Source organism: Canis lupus, chromosome 2, assembly GCF_011100685.1.
Source record: "Canis lupus familiaris isolate Mischka breed German Shepherd chromosome 2, alternate assembly UU_Cfam_GSD_1.0, whole genome shotgun sequence".
NCBI lineage: Eukaryota > Metazoa > Chordata > Mammalia > Carnivora > Canidae > Canis > Canis lupus.
In genome coordinates, this window is record NC_049223.1 from 73563339 (window position 1) to 73590353 (window position 27015).

At 52.0% G+C, this 27015-nt stretch overlaps 1 protein-coding gene across 6 annotated transcripts in view; it reads right to left on the minus strand.

Moving 5' to 3' along the window:
* Positions 1 to 27015, minus strand: part of MAN1C1 (mannosidase alpha class 1C member 1) — a 148647-nt gene that overhangs the window by 12258 nt on the left and 109374 nt on the right. For all 6 annotated transcript variants that reach the window (XM_038531541.1, XM_038531545.1, XM_038531544.1 and 3 more), the window contains exons 5-10: positions 23197 to 23291; positions 17216 to 17342; positions 13785 to 13878; positions 8666 to 8781; positions 2948 to 3167; positions 252 to 424 (exon numbers count right to left, since the gene is read on the minus strand). In XM_038531541.1, the coding sequence (XP_038387469.1) occupies positions 252 to 424; positions 2948 to 3167; positions 8666 to 8781; positions 13785 to 13878; positions 17216 to 17342; positions 23197 to 23291 (825 nt within the window). The remainder of the gene's footprint in view (positions 1 to 251; positions 425 to 2947; positions 3168 to 8665; positions 8782 to 13784; positions 13879 to 17215; positions 17343 to 23196; positions 23292 to 27015) is intronic.

A 27015-nucleotide genomic window follows, 5' to 3' on the forward strand; every position in this document is an offset into this window, starting at 1 on the left:
GAGCCTGGGCCCCAAAGGCTGTGGGCGCACGGAACCCCCTTCACAAGTTCCTGGCCTGCTTTTGCCCAGCCGGGGACTCTTGGCTCTGCAACCGCACCTTGACCCTTCGCACTCAGGACCTTAGCCAGATGCGGACCTGGTTTGACCTTCTTCTCCGTGCTCGAGCTAGGGGGTGCTGGATCCTGACTGAATTCTCGGGGCACTGGTCACCCAGTCAACCACCCCCCTCCCGCCCCAACCGGCCCACTCACCATCACCACTTCCCAGCCCCACTCCCTGTAGATGGGGTTGTGGGTCTGTCGCCACAGGTACATGTAGCTCTCCACCACCTCGGGCCGCAGGATATAGTAGCTCTCGCTCAGCTGTGTGGCCACTGCCTCTCTGCCGGAGTTAAACCAGAAGGCCTCGGGCCCCAGTTTGGTATCTGTGGGGAGGACCAACCAGAGGGCCTGGGTCAGACCTGCCACCTCCTGCTTTTCAGGATCCAGCTGCCTCAGGAGTGATCTCAGTGGCCTGCAACCACTGGCAGGGTGACTGGTACAGGCTGGGCCCTGCCTACACTGCATGATAGGGCTGAGCCTGGCAAATGCACAGTTCCCCGCTTGGCCTAGGCAGGCCAAAGCAAGACCCCTGAGGCCTCAAACATTTTGCAGTTTTAGAATCTGAGAGTCCAAATGAGCTATCCAGCAATCTGGAGAGAAAAAGTTTTGGGTGATGTTCCCCAACTGTGCTTTGAAGACATTAGCTCTGTAAGATGTTAACCAGCCAAGAAAGGATTTCAGATTTAAGTACTTTTGGGGAACAGTAGGTCAAATAAAGTGAAATAGTCTCATCAGATCCTTTGACGTGCTGATATGCAAACAGACCCCTTTCTGAGAACTAAGAACCTTCCAGAGCTGACAGGCTGGGACGCTGCTGAGGTGGAAACAAGGAAGAAATGCCCAGAAGGCACATATTCAGGCAGAAGCAGCTAGATAAAGAGGGCTTGATGAGGTCTGCGTTTTGTTTCTGTCACTGTTTGGTTTGTTTGTTTTTGGACAGTTTGGTAGCCATTCCTATTTTCTGGAGGATCATAATTATAACTGCTGCAATGGCCACCACCTCTGATTTCAAGGACTGTGCTGTGTGCTTTAGATACATTATTTTGATCCTTAAAAAATGTGGTTTGTTTGTTTTGCTAAAGGTAGATGTTATTGTCCCTCTCAGGCATATGGAAACTGAGGGTCAGAGAGGCTAAGTAATTTGTCCAAGGTAACACAGCGAGCTATGACTGAGCTGGGATGTGACCCTGGATCCATCTGATGCCCTCTCCCTAGACTGTGCTCTTGCTCTTTCCCTTCTGGGTCCAAGACTCTAAGACCCCAAGATGAGGCTAGATGGGTCAGATCCTCCTCCATCTTAGTGCCTGCACCCCCTGTCTGGGTCAGCAGAGTGCCCGGCTCTGGTCCTAGGTGTGCCTTCCTCTTCCCATCAGGTCAGGACCCTGGGAGGCCCTGGGTTGTTTTTTCTCAAGAGGACTGGAGCTTTGCAGGACATCCCACTCTTCCATGGAGAGCTCTACATAGAAACCCAATTAGCCAGACCCTGACCTCTTCGATTTCTCAGATGCTTGCAGCTGCTCCTGGCTGCTAGCTAAGAGTCATTTTGCCAAGCGGCTGACAGGGTGGAGGCACGGGCGCCCGCTGTGGCTGTCCCTGGACGGACAGGGTGGCTGGAACAGTATGCTCTATTAAGTGGATGTCTTTTATGGTCTGGGTTGATTGTCCCAGACAAATAGTGAGCTTTTGATTATTCCTGAGATTTCCTATTTGTTTACGGCCCCGGCTCTTTGAAGGGAATTGCAGACCCATTGTAAGGACCCATTGAGAATCTCTGGCTTCATGAAAACAGCTCTGGGAGATCTGGACTTGCCTGGGGGGGTGGGGGGTCCACAGACACATTTCGAGCTAACACATGCCTTCCATGCTGGGGCTGAAGGCGGCCAGCAATGTGCTTTCTAGGGGACCCGGTATCTCATCTGGGAGACCTGTGTTATTTATCCCGTTGAACTGATGAGAAAACGCAGGCCATCCTGCTGGTGAGTGGTAGAGTGGCACTTGAGCCAGGAATATTTATGGCAAATTTTAGGTCCTCTCCTCCAACCAAGACTGGGATTAAATTAGAGCAGTGGACACCTCTCAGGGCCCTGGGGGATGGATTTTTTTGACGGGCATTGTTTAGAGAGGCAATGCACAAGGAGGAGCTGGGCATCAGAAGACCTGGGTTCTAGCCCTGGCTTAGCTACTCATCATGCACAATGTGACTTTGGCGAAGTCACTTTCCTGTTCTGGACTGACTCAGTTTCCCCATATGTAAGACCGGGAGCTGGGCTCTTGTTCTACAACATGACTTCTGAATCTAGCATTTGATAAGTCTGTGATGGCTGTTAGGTGGGGATGGTCAAGAAGCTCTTGAACTTTCTGGTGGTCTGGTGGTCAAAGAGGGGGATAAACAGGGTGGGGCCAGAGGTGGTAAGACCCCCTAAATGGAGGGGTGCTGGGGAGGAAAGGCAGAGGTACATTCAGGGGTAAGGGCTCAGGGCGAAGGAATCTGCTAGGCTCAGGAAGCCTGGAGGACCCTCTGCTCTGTGCCCCTCACATAGGACCTTGGCAAGTCCTCTCTGGGCCTCAGTTTATCTGTGTTGTGCGGTTCGGTGATGATGCACATCCAGTGCTGAACAACACTTGGCACAGATGCTTAATACATCACCCCTGTTTTCCTTTTAACTTAGGGTACAGTCTCAGTGCATAGACAGGACGTCCCTCATACAAATTCTACATAACTCCCAAGGTGAGACCGCCCTAAGATTGTGTGTTCCCTTCACTCACTGCCGCTCCGCTGGTTTTTCTGGTTCTTCCTGGTGTCTAGCCTCAGTGTCTCTTGCTGCCCCTTCCCCCTGCAGGGTTACCTGAGCGGGCGTACGACTCGTGGCACGTCTTGGTGATCTGGGCTGCGAGCTCTCGGTAGTGGGCCCTCTTTTCTTCCTTGGCATCCTCAGCGCCGAGGGCGATCATGCCCCCAGAGAAACAGGCCAGGTGCCCCATCTTGTGGTCCAGAATCCCCCCTCGCCACTCAGCAATGTAGGTCAGCCCCCCAGGAGAGACATTCAGCAAGTAGGTCTCTATTGCCTGGGAGCAAGGTGGGAGTTGGGCAGGGAGAAGGGGCGTAGGAAGGGGGACAGAGAAGGGAGGGGGAGAGGACGGAAAAATGAACATTTTGCAGACGGCAGTGAACGCAGCTCTGCTGAGCCCTCCATCCCAGGCGAAGGAGGTCCTTGACCTCGGCCGGCAGTTGGCGGTGGCCCCTGATGGGGCCTTTAGGAGGTTTAGCCACTCACCTGGCTGAAGCCTGGTGCCTGCTGGGGGCCTGGACACAAGACAACTCCCCAGAATGAGTCTCTCATTTAGACTTTTAAAAAAATTATTTTAAAGTCATTTCTACACCCGGTGTGGGGCTCAAACTCACAACCCTGAGATCAAGAGTTACATGCTCTACCAACTGAGCCAGCCAGGCGCTTCTCTTAAACTTTTAAATCTCCTATGTACAAAGATTTTAAAAAATCTTTAAAAATTCTTACCATCCTCCACTATATCCTCTGTTAGGGAATCTTAACCTGAAGCCCAGTTGGCCTGTGGATGGGTTCCAGGGGGTCCTGAGGCCACTCAAATTGTATGTGACATTTTTGTGTATGTGCATTTTCATGGGAAGAGGGTCCATATATTTTATCTGATTCTCAAAAAGGACCTACAGAAAGTTAAGGGCTGCTCTCTGCAAGCCCTTATCATACACCTAGTTTAATGACCACAACAAGCCAAGCACATGGCTCTAATGTCCTCTACAGACAAAGGGGTCGAGGGGCTCATCCCAGGTTACCCAGCCATGCTGGGATTAAGACGAGGATCCCCAGATACCCAGGCTGCTCCTCTAGTACCTGACAGCTGCTCCTCCTGGTGCCAAGGGGCTTTGAGAACCCCTATCCTCAACTTCCGTGGGAGATGATACTGCTGGTAAAGACTCCAAGGAGGCTGGGGGATGCAGGTGTCAGGCCATGGTGCCCCCCACTCCCTGCCGTTAGTCCCTGGGAGCCCTGGAGACAGAGGTAACGGCAGCGCCTGTGGATGCTGGTCCAGGGCTGGGCCTCTGGGGCCCTGGCCGGTATCTTCCTGCATTCTTGCCCCTCCCACCTATTCTCTAGGGGTCTCTGTTCTCTGTAAATAATGGGCCTAAAGTTTAACCTGATACCACAGGCAGGGTGCCCAGGAGCAGATTCCTTGAGTTCAAATCCCACCTCTGTCCGTTCCAAGCTGTGTGACTTTGGGCAAGTTCTATATGCTCTCTGTGCCTCAATTGCCAAATAAATGTATGAAATGGGGATGTGAGCATAAACCACCTCACAGGATTGTGAGGCTCAAGGGGATGTGTGTGTAGAGCTCAGCACACTTGCTGGGGGAGAGAGTCCTCAGTGTGTGTTGGCAATATATTCCAGTTCCTCTCCAGTCTGTCCCCTGCTCCAGGCCTCTTTTTCACTCACACCTTCCTCCTCCCTGTGAGTATTCGAGTATGCTAGGAGTGCCTCCTCTGTGCCCCGTCGGTGGTTTGGTGCAGGGGATGAAGCCCCTGAAGACACACAGCCTGGGTCCTGCCTTGGGGAGCTCACCTGTTTGTAGAGATTCCCAACAAAATCAAATACATGTGGGAATTATGATTTGGGGTTAGTATTTTGAAAGAAACATGTTCCACCTCAACTCTGCTACTCCATCCTCCACAATGTGCTGCCCCAGACCGAGCCACTGCTGCCCCTGTACTTGCCTCCCCTCTTATCTTTCTACACGGTGCTGTCCCCACTTTGTGCATCCATATGTGTGTGTGTTCTGGGGCAACTCTGTCTCTCTTCCAGGACTCTGAGTGCCTTGTGACAGCAGAGGCCACCACCACCAATCTCCAGCCAGGGGCAGGCATACAGATGGTGCTCAAACAATACTGGCTCTTGGATCTGTTTGTTCCTTTCCCCCTCCTGAAAGGTCCCGGCTGGTGGGCTGGCTGCAGGACAGTCTCTGAGCAGCAGATGGGGAAGCTCTGATGATGTGACATGCCAGGGCACCTGCACCATGGCGGGAGGAGCTCTGGGGGGTCTGGGCAGCTGCCCACTACTGGGTTGGCTCTGCTCTGCGCAGGGCCCAGGCTCCTAGGCAGAGCTCGGTCCATGAGGGTGTGGAGGAGGGGTGGCAGGCTAGTCTAGGGTGCAGAGATCTGGTTCAGTCACCCTTTGTCGACACCTGGGGGAGAGTCCATGAAGCCTCATGTGGTAGCACAGAAACTGCCCCTTCAAGACTGGCACCCATAGGTTATTTCCATTTTGAGTTAACCCCAAGCAAAGTAATCATGGTAAAGAGGAAATGACCATCTCTCTGTGAGGATAAACTGAGATAAGCAGATAGGTACAAAGATTTAAAAAAACAAGGCTTTCTAAAACTCTAAGCAACACACAAGATGGCACAGGCTGGCCACTGACTGGTTAGGTTTAAATGGTACAGGAGGCAAGCAGAACTGAGGGAGAATACAGAGAACTGGGCTTGAATCCCAGCTCTGCAATGTGAGAGTTGGGTGATTCTGGGCAAATTATTTCACTTTTCTGAAGACTCCCTCTCCTCATCTGTAAAATGGGAATAACTCCTGGGATAGCCGTGAGGTTTTATTCAAAGACTCTGGCATCCTTTGCTTCCTGGAGAGGATCCCATCTGTCCACTCCCCAGAGGGATTTCAGGCAAGCCAGGTTCCTTTGCAGGTGGCAGGAGCACTGGATCTGGAGTTAGTCAGATCTGTGTTTGCACCCTGGCTGCCATGTGACCTCAGGTTCTCACCTTTAAGATGGGGCTAAGTAAGACAAGGCAGTCTGTACACTTGGCCTGGAGGAGGCCACAGTGACAGATGCTTTCCCGTAGCCCTCAGGGCTGTGCCTGGTCAGCTTGTCTGAATCATCCTCACCCACTCTCTGCTGGACAGCAACTAACCCCCTCGGGCAGCTTTCAAGGCTGTTTCTTGGGCCCCTGCCCAGAGGTTCTGATGTATCCTTGTTAGGGTGCAGCCTGAGCAATGGGATTTTACAGCTCCTCCCAGTGATTTTTAACGTGTGGACAAGGTTGAGAATTACCAGAATATTCTTCAAAGCTCTAAACTTGCCAGAGGCCCAGTCTTTACCCAGGGTCAGAGACACTCCAGGCTATTCGCTGGGGATATCAAATGAGGGGAGCAAAGCCAAGTTCTCTCCTGTTCAATCAAGTAGTTTCCATAAAGCTTCCAGTTTGCTTAAATAATTCATGGCCATTTCTTCCCTTGAAGCCTCAACCACTGTGTGCCCTGAGGGCAAGGAACCAGGCTGCCTGCTAACTTCATGTTTACCCTGCAAGGAATGGCAGAAAGTGCAGAAAGGCCTTTCCAGGCAGCATATCCCATGCAGGCAGAACACTGATCCTCTGACAGCAGACACTGGCTGTGGTCTAAGCTCAGCCAAAGCCGAAGCCGGGGCTAAGACTCAGACTGAGATAGGACTAGAGTCCCAGCAGCTGTTTCATGACCAAGGTCCTGGTGCTGGAGAGCTAGGTGGGGAAAACTCATCCCCACGTCCACAGTTTAAAAGGTCCATGGCTGTGGAGGCCTGTTTCAATGTGCTTCCCTTGGGCATGACCATTCCCGGCCAGATTCATGCAGTCAGAGGGTAGAGTTCATTCATTCATCTATCCATACCCATACCCATCCATCCTGTCCATCCTTCCACCTACCTATCTACCTATCTACTCATCTATCCCTCTACCTACCTCCCCATCCATCCTTCCACCCACATCCACCCATCTATCCATCTACCATATCCACCCACCTGTCCATCCTTCTATCTACTCATCCATCCTCTACCTACCTACCTATCCATCCTTCCACTCACACATCCACCTACGCATCCCTCTATAACATCCACCCATCCACTTATCCATCTATCCTTTCACCTATCCATCCTTTCACCTGCCTATCTACCTATCCGCCCATCTATCCTCCACCTACCTACCCATCCATCCTTCTACCCACATATCCACCCACCCATCTCTCTATGCAACCACCCATCCATCCACCCACTGATCCACCCATCCACTCATCCATCCATCCATCCACTCACCTACCCATCCATTCATCTATCCATCCACCCACCTATCCCTTCAGCAATTGTATGTTCATTTGTTCACAAAATATTGTATACTTCCTATGTAGTAAGCACAGTTTTAGGAGTGAGGCAGACAGGGTGAATGACTAGACAAGCTCCTTGCTTCTCAATAACTCACATTCTTTTTGGGGAAGGCAGACAATGAACAAGTAAACAAGTGCATATGAAGGCAAAGAAGAGTAAGTCTATAGTATGTGACAGAGAGAGACTGTGAAAGGCCAGTTTCCGTGGCATTTGGCTTGACCAACAAATGGGACCCACCATTTGAATGCTATTCTAAGTAGAGAGGACAGCAAGTACAAAAGCCCTGAGGTGGGAATGAATCTGGTATGTCTGAGGAAGACTGGGGACCAGAGCTGAAAGTAAAGGGGAAAGAGTTCAAGGTGATTGGTAGGTCTCCATCAGGTGGGCAAAGGTGAGGAGTCTAGCTTATTCTAAGTATGATGGGGAGCCGTGAGGTAGGAACATGAATTTCCAGTTCTTCTGACTGCTGTGTGGAGGGAGAACCAATGTAAAAGGCGATGGGAGCAAGAAGTCAGGTTTAGGGGGCACATGACCTCAGACCATGGTGGTAGCAGAGCAGATACAAACTGTTTGACTTACTTTATGGGGAAACTGAGGCTAAGAGCCTACCCAGTGCCCTTTCCTTAGTTGGGCTCAGAAGTATCTACTGAAGGGCTGCTGGGATTCCATAGCCCCCTTTTCCATAGCTTGGGCCAACCAACTTCTTCTTCCATCCTAAAGTCCCCCTTTCTTTGGAGAGACTCATCTCAGCCTACCATCCTTTGTTCAGTTCACACCCTGGATACAGACCAGCAGTGGTGAGGGACAGTGAGGGGACACGGGGACAGGGTTAGAAGATCTGGATCTGGCTCCAGCTCTGTGCTGTGTGGCTTTGAGCAAGTGCCTTCCCCTCTCTGGGCCTTGGTTTCCATCCACATAAAGAGAAGGAGCAGAACTGGATGCTCCGCTGAGGGAGGCCCCTCCCCACCTGGACATGCCAATTACATCACCTCTGGTTCTGCAGGAAGATGGCTGAGGGTCTTGCTTTGGCAGCCTCATCTGTGGGCTCCCAGGCCAGTGTCTGGCTGTGTTCTGGGCTCTGACACACTCACGGAAGCCCAGACACCACGATTTCTGAATCAGACTGCTTCCTGTGAGACCTCGGACAAATGGCTTTACCTCCTTGAGTGTGGGTTTTGCATCTGTAAAACGAGGATGCTAACACGGCCCTAATTTCAAGGCATTTGAGAAGAGTCACAAGCTGGGTGTGCAAAGCACCTGGCTGGGGAGGAGACCACCTTGTTTTTCTGGCCAGCTCACCACAGGGGAGGGGTGGGAAGCCCTTGGCACTCAGGGATCTGTGCCCGATGGTGAATGACCAACCGCCCATGAAGAATGAGATGCCTGTCTTACCTCCAAGGCTTCGTAGTACATCTCTTTAGCTTCCACATCTGTCTTGGCTGACATCAACCAGGATTTGATCAAATATTCATAAAAACTGTCCCCAAGTCCTCCAACTGAGACGTGGTCTGTGAGGAGAGAGGACAGGAGCATTATTTCCAACTGCTGAGGCTGCTATGAGGGCCTCACCAAGGGGACACCCGGGTGGCGAGTCTCGTCCACTGGCCTCAATGGTCCCCCAGGGCCATGTGTGGGTGGGGAGCAAGCCTCTGACCAGCAGCCTTTGAGCCCTGAAGGAACAGGGGTAGAAAGGAAGACCCAGCCTGAGACTTGGGGAACCCAGGGCCATCCTGAGCACGATCATCTGGCACACAGGCGCACGGGCTCACTCGGGTGTATAAATCACGTCGCTTTTGCAGGCCAAGGACGGCAGGGCCTCTGGTTATTAACTGTAAATGAGTTGCATTTCTTTAAAAAGATAATCTGGTGGCAGGGAGTTCAGAGATTTTTATTACCCGGTGACAAACATGGTAATTAATGCCAGGCAGGTTCATAAAAGGCCACGGAAAGGAGGAACGAGAGTCTTAATTTAGTCAGAATACAAAGCCACTTGGAAACACTGAGCTTCAGTTGAGCAGATTGGGATAAATGGAGTTTCCCAGGGGTGGGGGGAGGGAAGACTTGGGTCTGAGGAGCCCCTCTTTGCCCCGGTGGCATCTACCTCAAGTTGCCCTCTGAGCAGGACTGGCTGACTCCACCCAGGGCTATCCTGGGAGAAAGATGGGTCAACCAGGAACACTGAACCAGTGAAGCAAGACACAGAAAACGCTCCACTCACATGCTTTAAAAATTAACAACAGCGAAATGTAAAGGCATTTAATAGATAAAACCAAGAGCAAACTTCAGTTCCCCGTTAAGATATGCTTCAGCAGGAGACAGGAAGGAAAATGGGGAGGCAGATTCAGGTGGGGTGGGGGTGATGGGGAGGGTATTTCCAGCTCCTCTGGAGAAAGTGGGGAGAGGAAAAGAGGAGGAGGGAAGGTGGATGGGGGGTGGAGGGAAGAGAGAAAGGAAAAGAATCCATCAAAAGCTATCATTTCTCCAGAGTCTACTGTGGGCCAGGAGCTTTACTGTACTACCTATAACAATCTCCCAAGAACCCTGCCAGGTAAGCACTGCCAACCCCTTTCCTGGGTGGGAAAACCCTGGGGGAGCCTACATAGTTCCTCCAAGGCCACCAAGGTGGCGGAGCCCTCGCTTTCTGCAGCTTTACAGGCAACCAGAGCATGGAAACACGCTTCTTCTATGCCCAGAGATAGAGAGGATGAGTGTGAAGAGAAAGGGACCAAAACTCAGAGGGTAAAGACAGGTGGGGACCAGGAAAGAGGGCTGAGAGGAATACCCAGAGTACACCAGCCTTCCTGGCTCCCTCCAGCCCCATAAACAAATCATGTCCCCGCAAGGGTCAGGATTTGCAAAAACTGGAACAGATCAGGGAAATCCTGAGCCTTGGGGAGGAATGGGAGGGGGGTCAGTGTGGGCTGGACCTTACTGCGTGAAGAGGGACTCACTAGCACAGCACATCCCTGACCACCCTTGGCTACACGGAGGCTACAGCTTGGGACACACCACCAAGGGAGGCTCAGGGGCAGGCTTGGCCCAGCATGTTGACGGAACAGAAGGTCTGTGCCGAGCAGGGGTTGGGGGAAGCTGGAAGTCAAACCAGGTCAGCCTCTGTGTAGGGCCTTTCCACAGCTCCCAGCCCACAGAAGAGGCACAAAGGCACACAGCCAGAGGCACTGTCCTCTCCATACTCTTCCAGGCCTGCCTCCTGTCACTGCTCCCCCCACCACTCGACACTCCTAGCCCCCTGGCTCCCCACATTATCTCTCCCCTGTGGTGACCCCTCCACCAGGAATACCCCTTCCCCTCCTTGCATGGCTACCACTTCCTCACTGCTACCCCAGCTCAGGCATCTTTCCAGAAAGGCTTTTCTGTGTTCTCAGAAACCTGCTCACAGTCCTTCCCTACAGGGTGACCCCAAGGAGTGAGATAAGGCCCTGTGGTGCCTCATGTGGGGAGTGCTCCGTGGTAGCCCATCCTTCCATTGCTGGGTAGTGTGCTTTGCCCCTGGCAGCTCCCCAAATTGTGTGATAAGTCTCTACTTCTGAGTCCACCTCCCCCACCAGGCTGTGGGCTCTTTATGAGGAGGGGCCACATAAGATTCACATTTTACGCCTGGTGACTATATGGCATAGGATGGACATCCAGTAAGTCCTGAATGAAAGAAAGGAAGGTCGGTTTGAGCTGTGCTGGGAAGGACCTCGAATGCCAAGCCACAGAGTTTGGACTTCATCATGTAATTGTAGTGTGGCTGAGGGCACCAAGGGGCAGGTATGTGCAGCATTGGGGAGCCAGGCCCCCAGGGGTTCCATAGGGGTTTGAGACATGGTATCTCCTTTGGGATATATGCAAAGTGTCCCAGGGGCCTCGATCAAAGTGAACAAGTCTCATTTGGAGGTCCCACTGCTTTCTAGCTAGTGTATGTCCCTGGTGTCCAACTCCAGCGCTGCATGGTACATGGAGAGCCCAGAGTGGGACTCGGAAGACCCAGATCTGCCATGAGATTAGGAGAAGCCATTTTCACCTCTGGGCCTCCATCTTTTGGTCGATAAAATGCAAAAGAAGAACGTGAATTGGTGTCCACGAGCCTGAGCAGAGATGGGCCTTGCTGCTTCCTGAGCACGTCAATACTGTCGTCACACTTGGCAGCAAGAGGTGGTCACCATACAAGCTGGGGAGCTGGCCGGTAGGAAAGGAGCATGAACCAGATGGAGGTTGCCACGCTGGGGCTGACAGGCAGCTCACACTGCTGTCCCCACTGGGGAGACCCTGGACTTGCTGCGCCCTCCTGCTGAGCAAAGTGTGGGATTCAGACAGCTGACCAGGCAGACAGGCCACTCCGGGCCCAAGCTGAAGGGCAGGCAGCTCTCTGAGCTCTAACTGGCTCTGCGAGGACGGATCTTGTCTGCACTTGGTGCCAACAGGAGTCTGCTAGACTCGTCCTGGCTGTGAAGTCCTAGTGCCCTGCCGCCAGCCTGCCCACCCCCCACCCCCCCAGGGTTATCCTGCAGCTCAGCTTCCAGCAGGAGTGGGGAGAAGCCAGAGCAGGGCCTGGAACTAGGACACAGCTCCAACTCCTCCTCCCCAAGCTGCAGTTTCTGTGGTTATCCATGGGCTACCCAGAGGATTCAAGGAGAGAAACGAAGGCGAGCACACTTAGCTTACGCAAGTTGGAAATGTAATCGTCTGTTGGAAAAATACACAATTACCAAAAAACCTGGGTGAAATCACAGAGAGCCTGAGATGAGTAGGGCTGCCAGAGCCAGGGGGGAAGGCAGGCGGGCGCCCGGATAAGCTGGGCCCTCTAGACTTCCCTCTGTTCTTCAGCAGGCCTCAGATTCATATTTTACTAACATGAAACAATTTTCTGTATGTGACCAACTTTGCCCAGCCCGGCAACTCCTGGCGCCGCCTGCAAGTTATGCTTCTCGGCAGGGGAATCCCTGGAATTTCCCCAGGTAGCTGTTCAGACCGGGGAACCATGCCTTCTCCCTCTCGGTGGGCTTCTGCTGAGCTGTCCTGGAGCAGCTCAGGCCAGCAGTGGGTAGTTTAGCTCTTTACCCAGTCAGGCCTTGCAAATAGAACCAGTAACGGTTATTGAACTGTCTTCCTGTGGTCATAATCTGTAATTCAAACCTTCATTTCCTCCCTGCACTTTTGGATTTGGCAATGTGTTTTGGTTAAAAATATTTTGTATTTCTCTAAGTGGTTTTTGCAGGAGGCCACTTGGGGGGTGAGGTCATCATTGGGGAAGATTCCTGGGTCACATTTTCTGGGCCTTCTGGACCTGCAATCACAGAGGCCCAGGGTTGCAAGAATGAGGCCTCTGCAGTTTCTCCCCTGTGTCCCCGCAGGCTGGCCAGACCTCCGGGCCCTGCCTGCATACTTTTACTGATGGCCACCCGTTACCTTTTGGCACAACACATATCATCTCTGGAAGATGGAACTAAAGTCCGTTTCCTGCAGCTTCTATTTTCCCACATTCCTCCATGGTGCACAAAACAGATATCACAAGCTCTTCTCCCATTTGCAGGAGATGAAACCAAGGCTCAGAGAAAGTGAATTTCCCGCAGCCATGCAGTAATTAGTTTCAAGTACTTTGCTCCTGAGCCCTTGCTGATGTTGTAACAACTAGGGCTGGAGGCAGTGGAAAGGGAGTGGGGTCCTTGTTTCAGCAAAAGTAGTGGGGGTGGGGGGTGGGGATGGGGGCTCTCTGGGAAGCCTCTAAAGGCAGGGCCCAAGGAACTTGTCACCACCAATTTGTGCTGTGACCGCATGATCAGGAGCAATCTTGGTGGAGGAGCAATCCCAGGGTCGTGGGAGGAGCAATCCCAGGGTCGTGGGAGGCTTTTCAACACCCTCCAGGCTGCACATCCCCCCAAACCCCATTCTGTTTCGGTGGGTAGAGCTGGGGGCTGTAAATGAGGCTCCATGGCTGACCCTCACCCATCTGGTTGAGGCACAAGCTTCTGAACAGAGTACAGCAGGAATCCCAGGACCAGTCCTGGTAGGTGTAAGATACAGCAGTAAATTCATGATTTTTGTACTGCTATATAGTCAGGCTGTGCTTATTAAAAAAAAAAAAAAAGGATTAAAATTGGAGGTGGAGCACCAGGTTGGGGGCTGGGAGAGGATGCACAGTCTTTCTTGGGGCCACTTCTGGAGTAGGCAGATGGTTCTATGTGCAACGCCTCCACAAGTTTGGGGGTGACCAGAGAGACTTCAGTGGTGCCCTAAGAGATGGAAGCCTGGAGATGCGGAGTGTGCAGGGGATGCAGAGGGCGGGTGGCTGCCACCACACATGTCACACAATAGCACACACAACACAATGACAGTGAAGGCTCGCTCCCCACAATGCCTGGCAGGATGGGTGGTGCCCTGGGGCATGGGGCAGATGCCTCACTGGCCTGCGGCTCTGATAAACGTGTCCCTCCTCACTCGGCCAGGTGCCTGGCACGGGAGGCTGGTGGCAATCAGGCTGGCTGGGGGGTAGCATCTCTATACTCACGTTGCATCCAGTTCCCGCTCACTGGGCTGAGGAAGTTGGGGTAGAGGCCGAAGGGCTTGTTGATCTTCCTGAGGACCTTTCGGATGTTCCTGACCTGCCAAGAAATGGACACCAGATGCACCTTCACTTTCTGGAAGAAGCCAGCGACTCTCAGCCACCGCCAATGGAGGTAGTGTGTTTGGATCCAAGAGGAAACCACTTAGACGAGGCAGGAGGGAGAGCTGCATTACCAACAGCAGGCCCTGGCCTGGAGGTGGCATGAGAGGCATGGGACATGGCTGGACACGGCCTTCCGTGGGAATGGGGCAGGGTTGCTGGCCACCACCTCTGCACTGACCACTCTGTCTGGGGACCTGCTAGGCCCCCATGTCCCTCTTGCTTCAGCCCTTCCTCACTGTGCATTGCTTTGGGGGATGGACCTTTTCTGAGGGTGTTGGTTCCTATAAGCAACAGTAGCTCATTTGTAATTGCTTGGTCAAACTGCCAGGGGACACCTGGGTGGCTCAGTGGTTGAGCATCTGCCTTTGGCTCAAGGCATGATCCTGCAGTCCCAGGATCGAGTCCCACATCCGGTTTCCTGCATGGAGCCTGCTTCTCCCTCTGCCTCTCTGCCCCTCTCTCCCTGTCTCTGTGTCTCTCATGCATAAATAAATAAAATCTTTAAAAAAAAAAACAACAGGTCAGAAATGGTCAATACTGGCAATTTCATAGGGTTCAGCCTTGGAATATTTTATTGTATTGGACACCTTTGGAACCATTCCAGAGGAAAGGCCTGGGCTCCTCGACACCCCCTGCCCTCATACGCACCTCAGGGTGTTAACAACAACAGTAACAGTTGTTAACTTTTCTCGGACCTCCCAAGCCAGACCCATTACATACATCACCTCCGACCCTTAGAACAACCCATGTGGTATTATCTCTGTGTAACAGGTGACAAACCCGAATCTCAGAGTTTCAGCGGCTTGCCCCTGGTCATGCAGCTCATAAGCACCAGAGCCAAGACATGAGATAGGTCTTGGCTGACTACACAGAGTAGCCCTTGTGTCCAACACAGGTCAGACAGGGCAGGGACCTCACAGTAACACATAGCAGAGGCTGCCCCGGCTGGAGCAAGAAGATGCTAGATTTGCAACCTTTGAGGCTACAAAGGACGAGAAGCGGGAAGGCATTTTATCCCTTGGGGTCTGCTCTCTGGCAGTACATGAAATCCTTCCAGCACAGAATCCACCAGAACAGAGAGGCCCTCGGGGATGGTACTATATCATGCTTGTAGATTTATCTACAAGGCTAGAGGCAGGGAGAGCAGCCTTTTTAGCTGTCAGACCTTTCTTTCCAGGGGACAGCACTTTGCTTTACCACATGAGATTTCATATCCATTTATGTTAACAGAGTCCATTATAGGGGACAGGAATGTGCTTGTACCTGAGTTATTCTCGACTATCCTGGTGGTGAGCAGTGAAGCAGGCTAAATTAGCTCCCCTGGAGGGTACGGGTGCTTCTAGAATTTGGGCCAATTTGTTGACTGCCAATAATCACCTCTGTGGGAGGCATGACTGGGGGATGAAAATAGCCGGAGAATGTAAATGCAGAGACACACTGAGAGAAAGACAGGCAGATGGACTTGAGGGGAAAAGCCTGAAGCCTGCTATACTAATCTCGTCTTGAAGAACGTGGGCTTCAGAGTCAGAGAGTCCTGGGCTTGAATCCTCACTTTATCACTTACCAGCTGGATGACCCAGGACAGAGTCTCAGTTTCCTCCTCTGTAAAATGTGGATAAGAGGAAGACCCACCTCAGGGTTTGGAGGGATGGTTAGAGATACAATGCATAGCAGGTGCTCAGGCAGGGGTAGCTACTTTGTCCAGACTAGCCAGGGACTAGAGGAGCTCCCTGTCCCACTCCATGTCAGCCAGTCACAACCTTCCCAGAGGAGTTTGACTCAAGAGCATGGGGGCGGGAGGGCTTGGAGGAAATAAGACCTATCAGGAAAAGGGACTGAACTTATTCCACAAACTTTCAAGGTGGGGTGTCACAGGATGCCAGAGTCCTCCCCGTACAAGGGAAAGCTTCTGAAGGCAGGTCTGACATGACAGCCTATTTAAGGGGGGTAGAGAACCCCAACACAGAGAAGTGATCAAGGGACTGAAGAGCTCTTCTTGAGCTTCCCAAGAATGCTCAGGGGGATTCCCACACTGAATAAGCAGTGCTCTTGGGATACCTTGGTGGCTCAGAGGTTTGGCACCTGCCTTGGGCCCAGGGCGTGATCCTGGGGTCCTGGGATCAAGTCCCACACCAGGGTCCCTGCATGCTTCTCCCTCTGCCTGTGTCTCTGCCTCTCTCTCTCTGCGTCTCTTGTGAATAAATAAATAAATTAATTAATTAAAAAAAAAAGCAGTGCTCTTAAATCTGGCATCAAAAAGCGTATGGGTGCTTGTTATAAATGCAGATTCCCGGGCCTGGGCACAGCCCAGAGGTAAGTTTCCTAAAGGCACACTTTGAGGTTGGCTGGTGGACACAAGACTGGGAGCTGCTGGGTGGAGGTGTGAATCTTCCGGCTCCCTGGGCACCCCACGAGTCTAACGTTCAGAAAACGTTTGGGCTTTGGGAACGGGAGGCCTACAAAGGGTTCTTCTAAGAGGGAGGATTTCATCTCCCTAGGCAGGACTCAGGAAGGAACACTTGCTGATGGAGCCTGGGCGCCATCTGAGAGGGGTGTGTGTACCCTTCCCTTCCTTGGGTTTCGGGTTAGACCCTGGGAGACAGCTCCAGACAGTGGGACTGCCAAGGGCTGTAATGTGGAGGAGCTGCTTCTTCTGAAGGGCTTCACAGAGGTGCAGAGCGGGCAGCGTTCAGGCTGGCGGACAGCCTGGATGCTAGCTCTCGGCACCCCTCGCGGCCTTAGCCAGCTCCGTAACAATGAGGAAGGACAGACGTGTGCCTCTGCTGTAGAGTGAAATCGCTTTGCCAGCCTGCTGACAACATGAGCTAGGCGGGCATCTGGAAGGAAAAGGCAGCCGATCTCACATGAAAAAGTTAACTGTCTCTGGAAAGGGGACTTTTGCACCTGGTGGCCAATTCCTGCCAATACGAGCTAGCTGGTGCCTGGATTTCGGTTCTTGCACTCTCTCCAGATTTCACATATGCGTGGTTGCCACTGAGCTGACACCCGCCGGTGAAAACCTCCGAAAACCTCTCGCTGGCAGTCTCATCTCCTCCCTGCCCTGGTAGGACCCCGATTATTCCCTGTGCTCACCTTCCTTGCCACCTGGCTTCAGGCACTCTCAGGGCTTCCACAAGCAGCTACTGGCTGTATCAGTGGTGGCTGGAGGCCCCCCTCTGCTGATGGGGGACCCCACTTCCCCCCCTGGCGCTCTCAGTGGGCAGAAGAGGGAGGAGCTGTTTGGGGGTGGGGGATTCAGGGAGAGCACTTGCCTTTTCTGCGAAGACCTGGTTGCCAGAGAGCTCGGTGAGGTGTAAGAACTCCAAGTGCAGGGATCCAAACTCAGCCAGGATGCTGCTGCTCCCTGCCATGGCCCAGCCCCAGCTCCTGTTGGAGCCACTGTGGAAAGACAAAAGCACCCCATCACCTGCCTGCTGGGGGGGCTGCTTAGTGGGGGGAGCACACACTATAACGTGCCAGGCCCTGTCCTGGGAGCTGTGGCTTCTGATCTCCCTTACTCCTCCCTGTTAATAGGGAGGCAGCACTGCTAATAGCCCCATTTTGCTGATGAGGACACTGAGGGCAGTGAAGTGACTTGCTGAGGGTGACTTAAACCCAGGCCTGTCCACCCACACTATTCTTTGTTTCTATCACCAAGCAGCCCCTGTGAGATGTGTGGACTCAAGGATGACGGCAGAGCTGCCTTGGTGACCAAGACCCAGCACTCAAGTTAGGCTAAATTTACAGGGAGTATCACCAACGCACAGGGACCTCAAAGACCCCACAGAACACTTTCTGCTTCACAGTCAATGGTGCTGCGTGTGGAGGGTAAACTGCTGTGGGGGGTCCGAATGGAGGCAGATGAAAGGTGGGGACCCCACCTGGCCTTTCCCTCTCCCCACACTGTCAGTGCTGCCCAAAGACCCACAGTGGCCCCTCCTGGAATTCTGTGGAACCCACACCTGACAGGCAGGTGGCTCTGGTATGACCATAGGTCTGGAGCTGCTGGACCCCTGGGAAGCTCAAGGTTTAGGAATAAAAGATACAGGGCCTCTCGGAGAAAAGGGCTTCTCAGCTGTCAATCATGAATGTCTCATGAACATCTCAGACCGATCCTCACTGGAGAGGCTCAGTCCTGCTTCCAGGTACTGGGTGCTTCCAAGGAGGAAGAGCACAGAGGTGGGGTCGCAGGTTGTCCTCCTATCTGCCCCTCTCACAGATGAGGAAAACAAGGCCTGGGGTGGTGACGCCACCCACTCGCCATCACACAGCACGTGGAGCAGCTGGGACTCAAGGCTGGCCTCATGCCAGGGCTTGTGCTAACCACTGCATGGTCTGCCTCTCTTTTAATTACATAATAATAAGCAAGGATGCTGCCTTTTCAGGTGTTTTTACTTCAATCTCTGTAGCCAGGGGGCCAGGATCAAGTTTGAGAGGCCCGGGGCACACCATCCCCACCTTCTGCACCTAAGTTCATGCATCATTAAACTGGGCAAGAGTGAATGGTCTTGGTCTCTGTTCCTAGGGCTTTTGTGGGATGAAGAGGGAAGAGAAAAGTGCAGAACAGAGGTAGCCTTGGGCTAGATGCTTCCTCTCCCCATGCCTCAGTCTCCTCATGTGTATCATGATGATCTTTCCTGTGGGACATTTAGGACAACCAGGGGGACAAGGTAGGGGCAGAGCAGGGTGGAGTGGCCCCCTCTATCTGTAAGGGCTTTAAGGAGCAGGCTGAGGGGGCTGGCTCTGCCCTGGCAACTGGGAAGCCCCTCCCCTTCCCTGCTGGGATAGCTCTGCCTCCCTAGGAACTGGCTTCTGTCTGTCCATCTGCTGGGGACAGGACCAAGGGAGGCAGGCGTGGGCGAAGGCAGGTCAGGGAGGTCACGGTTTGCCATCTGAGGGGCACCTCTTTCCTTGGGGCGGGTTGGGGCTCTCCTGAGGCTACCCCTCTCCTCTCTCAGCTCCATTATCTGGCCTGAATAAAGTTTCTAACGTCAAACTCATCAGTCTCAACTTCTAGAAATAGATGGGAGGAATCAAGTTTTAGATCTTATGGAGCAAGTGGCCTCAATAAACAGAGATAACCACTGGGCCCTTCTTCCTTTCTCCACCTTTTTGGGTATTTCCCTGACTTGAGGGGCATGGGCAGGTGGGGAGAGATGGGCAGAGAGGAGACTTGGCTCCTAGATAATAAATAAAACGGCTTCTGTTTTTTGAGCCACTCAGATACCAGGCATTGGGTCAAGCTGTTTGCATCTTGACTTCATTTAAAGCCCACAGGTAAAGCATCATTCATTCCAATATACAAAGAGGAAACTGAGGCTCAGGGAGGGAAGTTATTGGAAGGTCGGAGCCAGGAGGTGGTGGAGGCCGGATTCAGACTGGGCTCTGCACATCCCCTAACGGTCTTCCACCCAGATCGCCCCACATCCCCCCAGAGGGAAAGTGAAGGTGTCCCCTTCTCTGTCCCTCTTCCCCCCCCCCCCCCCCGCAACCCCCAAGCCAAGAGAGACTTCTCTCTCCGGCTATCTCAGTGGGAGCCGTGGGTACCCGTGGAGGGTTTCCTGAATAATGGATGCTTCCTGCCCTCATAGCAATTCAAGGTCAAAACAGCCACCATTCACCCACCTGAGTCTTGCTCAGAGAGTCTTTTGCTCTCGTTTTCCCCCACATGAGCCTCTCCTTCCTCTTCCCTCCCTCCCGAGTGGGCTTCCTGCAGTGGAGCCAGCCTGGCAGACAGGCAGACCAGCGCTGGGCAGACGCTGGCAGTGGGCGGGCACCTTCCCTCTCCTGCCCATCTTCAGATGCTGGCTCCCGCAGCAGCCCGGCTGGGCAACTTCGAGCAGGTCAGCTGATCTCTCTAGCCCTGTTTCCTCACCTGTTAAATAACTGTACCCACACCTCCCAGGGCTATCGTGAGGTATAAATTAGGCATGTAATAACTGTCATTTTTAACATTATGCAATTATGCAATCTAAATCATGTATTTATAGTGTATTAAAATTATCGTTTGAGTTATTGAGCTCCTGATGGGTGCCAGACAGCTGTAGTATCTTATTTTATCTTCACGTCCAACTCCGGAGGTAGATACCATGATTCTAATTTCACAGGTGAAGATGCTCAGACTCAGAGAGGGGAGACACTTCTCCGAGGTCACACAGCAAGTGATGGAACTGGTAGAACTGAATCTGAATCCAAATCTTAGGTACTTTGTGTCCCAAACGCATCTGTTCTGGGCAGCATCCAGAGACCAGGAGGTCTTTTGATCAGCCCTGTGAGGCAGTGGGCTCATGGAAGCTCTGCCCTCTGCCCCCCTCCCAGTCTTTTAGGCCTGCGATTGGATCTGCGGCCTGTTGTCACTTGTGTGTGTGTGGCTGCAAGTGTGTGACTCAGGCCAACATGTGTATCTCAGCCTGATTTGAGTGGGTGGTAATCAGGTGTGTAGGCATGTGTGAGGCTGCGTGTGTGAGAGATTAATCCTTGGATTGGCCACTGCCACTCTCTCAGATTCAGTGGTCCCCCCAGGTCACAGGTCACAGCTGTCCCTGCCTCTGCCTCCCAGACAGGAGGAGCAGTCACACTCACTTTGGGGCAGGGCCTAGTTATCTAGCCCTCCCGCTGGGACCCAGTCTGGCCCTTCCTCTTAGAGCTGCCCACAGGGAGCCCTGCCGGGAGCAGGGGCAGCAGAGGTGTGTGGCCCAGCTCCGAGCAGCAGGCCCTCTCCAAAGAGCAAATGCAGAGCCACTGGGGCCACAAACATCCCTGATATTCCCCTGGGTGGAACAGGGTGGTGTTTTTTAGCAACAGACTCTCTTACCCAGAAAATGAAAGGGAGGTGTTGCCAGGAAATATGCATATACATACATATGTATACAGCACTGGCAGTATGCAAATAGCCTAAAAATAAATGCATTTTCTTAATCAGAAATGTCAGGATCTGTGTCGCATCCAGTCTAGGCTCTGAGGGACAGGGACAGGGCAGGCAGCCAGGGCTGTGCTTGCAGGCCTTGGGGGTGGGCAGTGCCCTGCACAGAGTGGGGAAGGATGAGCCAAGGTCCTATCCTAGACTCCAGGCAGTGAGGCCCGAGAAACCAGCCCTGGGTGAGAGAGCCACAAAGATGTGCGTGTGTGTCTCGGCTCTGTGATGGCTGGCTGTGTTTCTCCAGGATCAGTGTTTGTGGGAGAGGAATCTGAGCAGAGGTCCAAATGTCCGGCTCTGAGAAGTCAACCCTGGCACCGAGAATGGATTTGATTGGCCCTGGGGGCCTGTCTGTGGCCTCTGGTGAGATTTGTGTGAGGCCACACCCTAGGAATGCTCTCCGAGCACAGAGACTGTAAGGGAAGTGGCTGACTCGGCAAATCCCCTCTCCCCTGCGAGGCCCCCAGCAGGGCAGGCCGACCCACCCCAGGACAGAGAGAAACTGAGGCACTGGACCAGAGCCCGGGGCCCCTGCCTCCCTGCCAGGCAGCTTGCAGGAGCTACTGTTGGATCGAGAATCCTGACATAAGACATCACTTTAGGAGATGAACAGAGAAGTCTGGTAAGAGGGAAATATTGCAGCCTTGCTCCCAGACTTGGGGGTGTCGGAGAGCCTCATGGGCACTGGGGCAGCAGGGTTCCTGTCTGAGGGAGGGCCAGGCAGGCATTAAGAGCAGAGCTTTCAATCTGTAACAAAACTGGTTTAAATCTTAGCCCTGGTTACCTATTAGCTATAAGGCTTTGGGCAAGTTACTTCATCTCTCCAAGACTCTGTTTGAATAAAGGGGATAATATAAATATCTACCCTCAAAGGGTCTGCTGTGAGGAATACTTGGTGAGGCAATGTATGGAAACCCTTAGCACAATGCCAGGGCCATAGAATTGCTCAGTAAGGGGTAGGCACAGAGTCATTGTTAATCCTTTATCCTGCACACAGTACCTAGCACGGTTATTTATTGAAGGAATGAGCAAAGAACTGGACATGGATCCTGTCATCCAGAAGCTCCCAGGCCAGCAGGGACCATGAAGAGGCACATGACGAGGCCATAAGGAAGCAGATGAAGTACCTGCAGGCCGGGAGAGGCTAAAACGCTTCTGGCTTGACGGCACAGGTGGCAGGTGAGCTGGCCTTTGCCGACCAGGGAAGCCGTCTGAGGAAGGCGACCAGAGGAAGAACAGAGTGAGGAAAGGCAAGACAATGGGGCATTGAGGGTCCCCAGGAGCAAGACTCATGCTTTATAAAGATTCAGAGATCGAAAAGCTGGCTGGCCATTAGTTCTCTTGACTTGACCCCATCCCTTCCCCTCTCTGGGTCTCAATCGCCGCATCTGGAAAATGAGTGGATACAAACACACTCCTATTCCCACAACAGGGAAGTGCAGCCACGCCTGGGGGCAGGGAAGCCCCCACAGGCTTTGGAGCTGGATTCAGTGGCAGCCCCAGATCCATGCTTCTCTCATTGCATCTCCCAGGGTCCCTTCCACTCTGACATTCTGTGACTTAGTGACTACCCAGAAAGTCTCCAGTTCATACACTGAATTAAGCTGTAGATGAGGAAGCAAAACCATGGAAGGAGCCAATAAGAATCAATGTTTTAAAACCAAGCCAGTAGAAAGAAGCATTGCCAGTCCATGGTTTCTTTGATTTGTGGAACCACATGGGAGTTCTCTGATCTTATCTAACACTTTTGATATAATCCACATTTTCTGCAGTAAGAATTTACTATTTTTAAAGAGGGGAATATTCCAATAAGTATTATTAAAAACAGTTGCAAGTTCTGGATTTGTGTCCTGGAATGGTCAGTTACTGGCTTACGTGACCTTGGCCAAGGCCTTTTCTCCTTGGAGTCCAAGCCTCCGTGGGCTAGATGCCCCCAGAAGCTCCTCTGGGTTCTGATACTGGGTTCTGGAGACCCAGCCCAGTGGTCCCTCTGTTCAGGGTCTTGAGACCTCCTAGCAGCTTGGGGTACCTTGTCATGGTGGGAGGTTGTGATGTACCTACTGGCTCCTGACCCTAGCTGGGCACACCTGTAGGGCTGTGAGTCAAGGCAGCATTGGGGGACGATCACTTCTCACCTAGGAAAGATCAGGCCTTATGAATCCCAAGCTGATGTTTGTTTGGTGACAAACATCAGCCCTCGAGAGCCCGAGGCTAAGGCTAGTCTCCACTGTGCCACTGGCTTGCTTTGATTCCCAAGGCAGGTCCTGTCCTCTCCCTGTGCCTCAATTTCCACAGATGCAGCCAAAGCCACAAGTGGGAAAGCAGAAGATGTCCTACCTTTTGAAGTTTACAACACCTTTTGGGATTCCCGTGGGGGTGTTGAAGGCTGGTAGGAGTTTCTCTCCCAGCTTGATGGCCTTTACTCGGAACACCTGTAAAGGAAGCAGCACAGGGCATCATGAACCAGCCCGGGTGGGCACCATCCCTGCTCCAAGCTGCTCCTGCTAGGGGTAACCCAGGAGCTGTGGGCCTAAAGAGGGAAGGGGTGCTGCGTCAGGTTCTGGACTCTAGACATTCCTGGAGACGTGGCCTTAGCCGAGGCACCTCCTCTGAGCGTCATGCCCTTCTCACTCAAAAAATAAGACCAATACTGCCTCCTTCAGAGGCTGCTGGGAGGAGGGATGACAATTAGGTAATAGCTGTAGAGCCCAAATGACAGTGTCAGGACTATGACGAAGGCTCCATGATTCTAGTTGTGCTTTGGGATGGCCACCGGTAGGATGAAGCAGCCAGGGCAGTGATCACCAACGGCTGGTGCCTACCCACACCACAGGACCAGGATGCCACAGGCGGGGCATGTGGAAGCACACTTGACAGAGTGGGAAGATCACTGGACTGGGAGCCCTGCCTGGCCCCCGGTTCTAGTCCTTCTCTCTCGGCTTGGCTGCTTCTGTGTGCTTCTCAGCAAAGCACTGCTACCCCATGTGCAAAACCAGAGGAAGGGCCTTTCTCCCTTGACATTCTTAATCTACCCACCAACCCATTTTACAGATGGGAGTGAGCAGAGAAGGTGAATGGTTAAACTCCTAACTTGATGGCCAAGGAGCCATAAGGAGGCCCCAGGCCTCAGGGCCCTGTGGAAAGCTCTGACTCCCCCACACTGTTCTAATTCTCTCTCTCTCTCTCTCTCTCTCTCTTTTTTTTTTTTTTAAGATTTTATTTATTTATTCATGAGAGACACAGAGAAGAGGCAGAGACACAGGTAGAGGGAGAAGCAGGCTCCCTGTGGGGAGCTTAATACGGAACTCGATCCCAGAATCTAAGTCAAAGGCAGACGCTCAACCACTGAGCCACCCAGGGGCCCTGTTCTAATTCAAAAGCACCTGTGTTTGATTTCTTTCCAGTTTTTGGATGGATGCTTGTATTGCGATGTATTTCCCCCTCAGGACTGCTTTTGCTGTATCCCAAAGATTTTGAACGGCTGTGTGGAGGTTCCTCAAAGAGTTAAAAATAGACCTGCCCTACGACCCAGCAATTGCACTGCTGGGATTTACCCCAAAGATACAGATGCAGTGAAACGCCGGGACACCTGCACCCCGATGTTTCTAGCAGCAATGTCCACAATAGCCAAACTGTGGAAGGAGCCTCGGTGTCCATCGAAAGATGAATGGATAAAGAAGATGTGGTTTATGTATACAATGGAATATTCCTCAGCCATTAGAAATGACAAATACCCACCATTTGCTTCAACGTGGATGGAACTGGAGGGTATTATGCTGAGTGAAGTAAGTCAATTGGAGAAGGACAAACATTATATGGTCTCATTCATTTGGGAATATAAATAATAGTGAAAGGGAATATAAGGGAAGGGAGAAGAAATGGGTAGGAAATATCAGAAAGGGAGACAGAACATGGAAGACTCCTAACTCTGGGAAACGAACTAGGGGTGGTGGAAGGGGAGGAGGGCGGGGGGGTGGGGGTGACTGGGTGGCGGGCACTGAGGTGGGCACTTGACGGGATGAGCACTGGGTGTTATTCTGTATGTTTGCAAATTGAACACCAATAAAAAATAAATTTATTATTAAAAAAAACAAAAAACAAAAAACAAAAGCACCTGTGACCTTCTGACGCTGTGGTTTCCCTCTTAGGAATCTATTCTAAGGAAATAAGTCATCAAGGATGTAAAAATTTAACTTTATGGCTATTTATTCCAGTGTTGTTTGTAACAGTGGAAAAACAGAGATATTTTAAATATCAAACAATAGGGAAGTGATTAAATTAGGATTATTCATGCAACACAATACCATGCAGCCACTGGAATGATGTAGAAGACTAATAGCAAAGAAAGGGTTTGTAGTTTGTTAAAAGAAAAATATATTTTGATATAGTGCAATCAACTTTAGTAAAAATTATATGCACACTGGATGTGTGAGGAAAGGTTGGGAAGTAAATACAGCAAAATATTAACAATGCTCTCCTAGGGGTGTGGAGTAGGCTTATGGAGGAATTTTGTTTTCTGCATTTGGCTTGTCTCTCTGTGCTATTTTTATAATAAAAGCAAACCCACAGTAAATATATATATATATATATATATTTTTTTTTTAAGATTTTATTTATTTATTAGAAATAGAGAGAGGCCAAGACACAGGCAGAGGGAGAAGCAGGCTCCATGCAGAGAGCCTGACATGGGACTCGATCCCAGGGCCTCCAGGATCATGCCCTGGGCCGAAGGCGGCGCTAAACCACTAAGCCATCAGGGCTGCCCCCTCAGAGTAAATATTATTTATTGTTTAAAACATGAGATATAAGTTCCTTAGCAACTGCTCCAGGTCAAACAACACACATTTCCTTTCACTTCCGAGCTCACGGGGGGAGCCAGTTTGCTGACCTCCCGAGTGCTGCCAAACAAAGTCTTCTTGAGTCCCCTGGCCCCGAGATGTGCAGTGAACTGCCAAGGCAGCCGTGGAGGGACTGCAGCAGGGAGGGCTTCCCTGTACCACCTGGGATGGGGCTGCGAGGCCTCTGAGGGCAGCTGTGGTTCTTGCCCAAGAGGGGAGGGAGTGAGATGGGAAGAACCACACCTGGGGCCTGGCAGGGATGGAGGAGAGAAGAGGACAGTGTCCACTGTCCCAGAAGTGGGCCCGGGGGCCACCTGCATCTGAGGCCCTGCAGGAGCTTGTCTAGAAGCCAGATTCCAAAGCCTTGCCCCAGAGCCACTGGCTTAGCAACAACAAAGGGCCCTTATTTGAAGCTCCTGATACTGTCACTTGACTCAGAGGAGGCTGAGTGCAGAGGCGCAGAGGAAACCCCTGGCACCTGAACCCAGTGCTGAGGATCCAGGCAGCTGACCTGCTGCCCTCTGCCCTGAGGACTCCTAGCTAAATCTTCTTCAAGGCTCTTAGGAATGTCCATGTCTCTACCCTTGGAAAGCCCTCCTGCTGGCGGGCCCTGCAGGGTTTCAACCACACCAGGAAGGATGCTGAATGAGTATGTGTGGACAAGAGTGGTATCACCAGGAACAGAAGAATATAAGTCCTACTTATTCTCTTGGAAATGAGTAGGTGTGGAACAGATTCTGAACCCAATTCCACTATGTGTGTGTGTGTGGGAGAGTTTCCCTATGCCACCGAGCAATTCGCCAGACACCAGCTGGGTGCCCTATAATTCAACTCAGTTCTGACGCTATCTTCCTGGAGATAGCATCAGATTCCACAGTTTTGAGGATTCAGTCCTACAAGACGGCCACAGTCCCTCCCCTCTCCCACTTCAAACACCAGTCCTGAGTCTGGCTGGTTACCTGGGCTTCTGATCAATGGTCTATAAATCAGAGGTTCTCACAAACCCCTCTGTGGGTTTAATTTGCTAGAGTGGTTCACAGAACTCAGGAACATATTACTTACTGGATTACAGGTTTATTATAAAAGGATATAGCAAAAAAAAAAAAAAAATTAAAAGGATATAGCTCAGCAACAGCCAGACGGAAGAGATGCCTAAAGCGAGGTATGTGGCAAGGGGCACGGAGGAGCTTCCATGCTTTCTCCAGGTATGGCGCTTTCCCCACATCTTCTGGTGCTCTGCCACCCTGGAAGCTCTGTGGCCCAGTTCCTTTTGGGGTTTTATGGAGGCTTCATTACATGGGTATGACTAATTAAACCA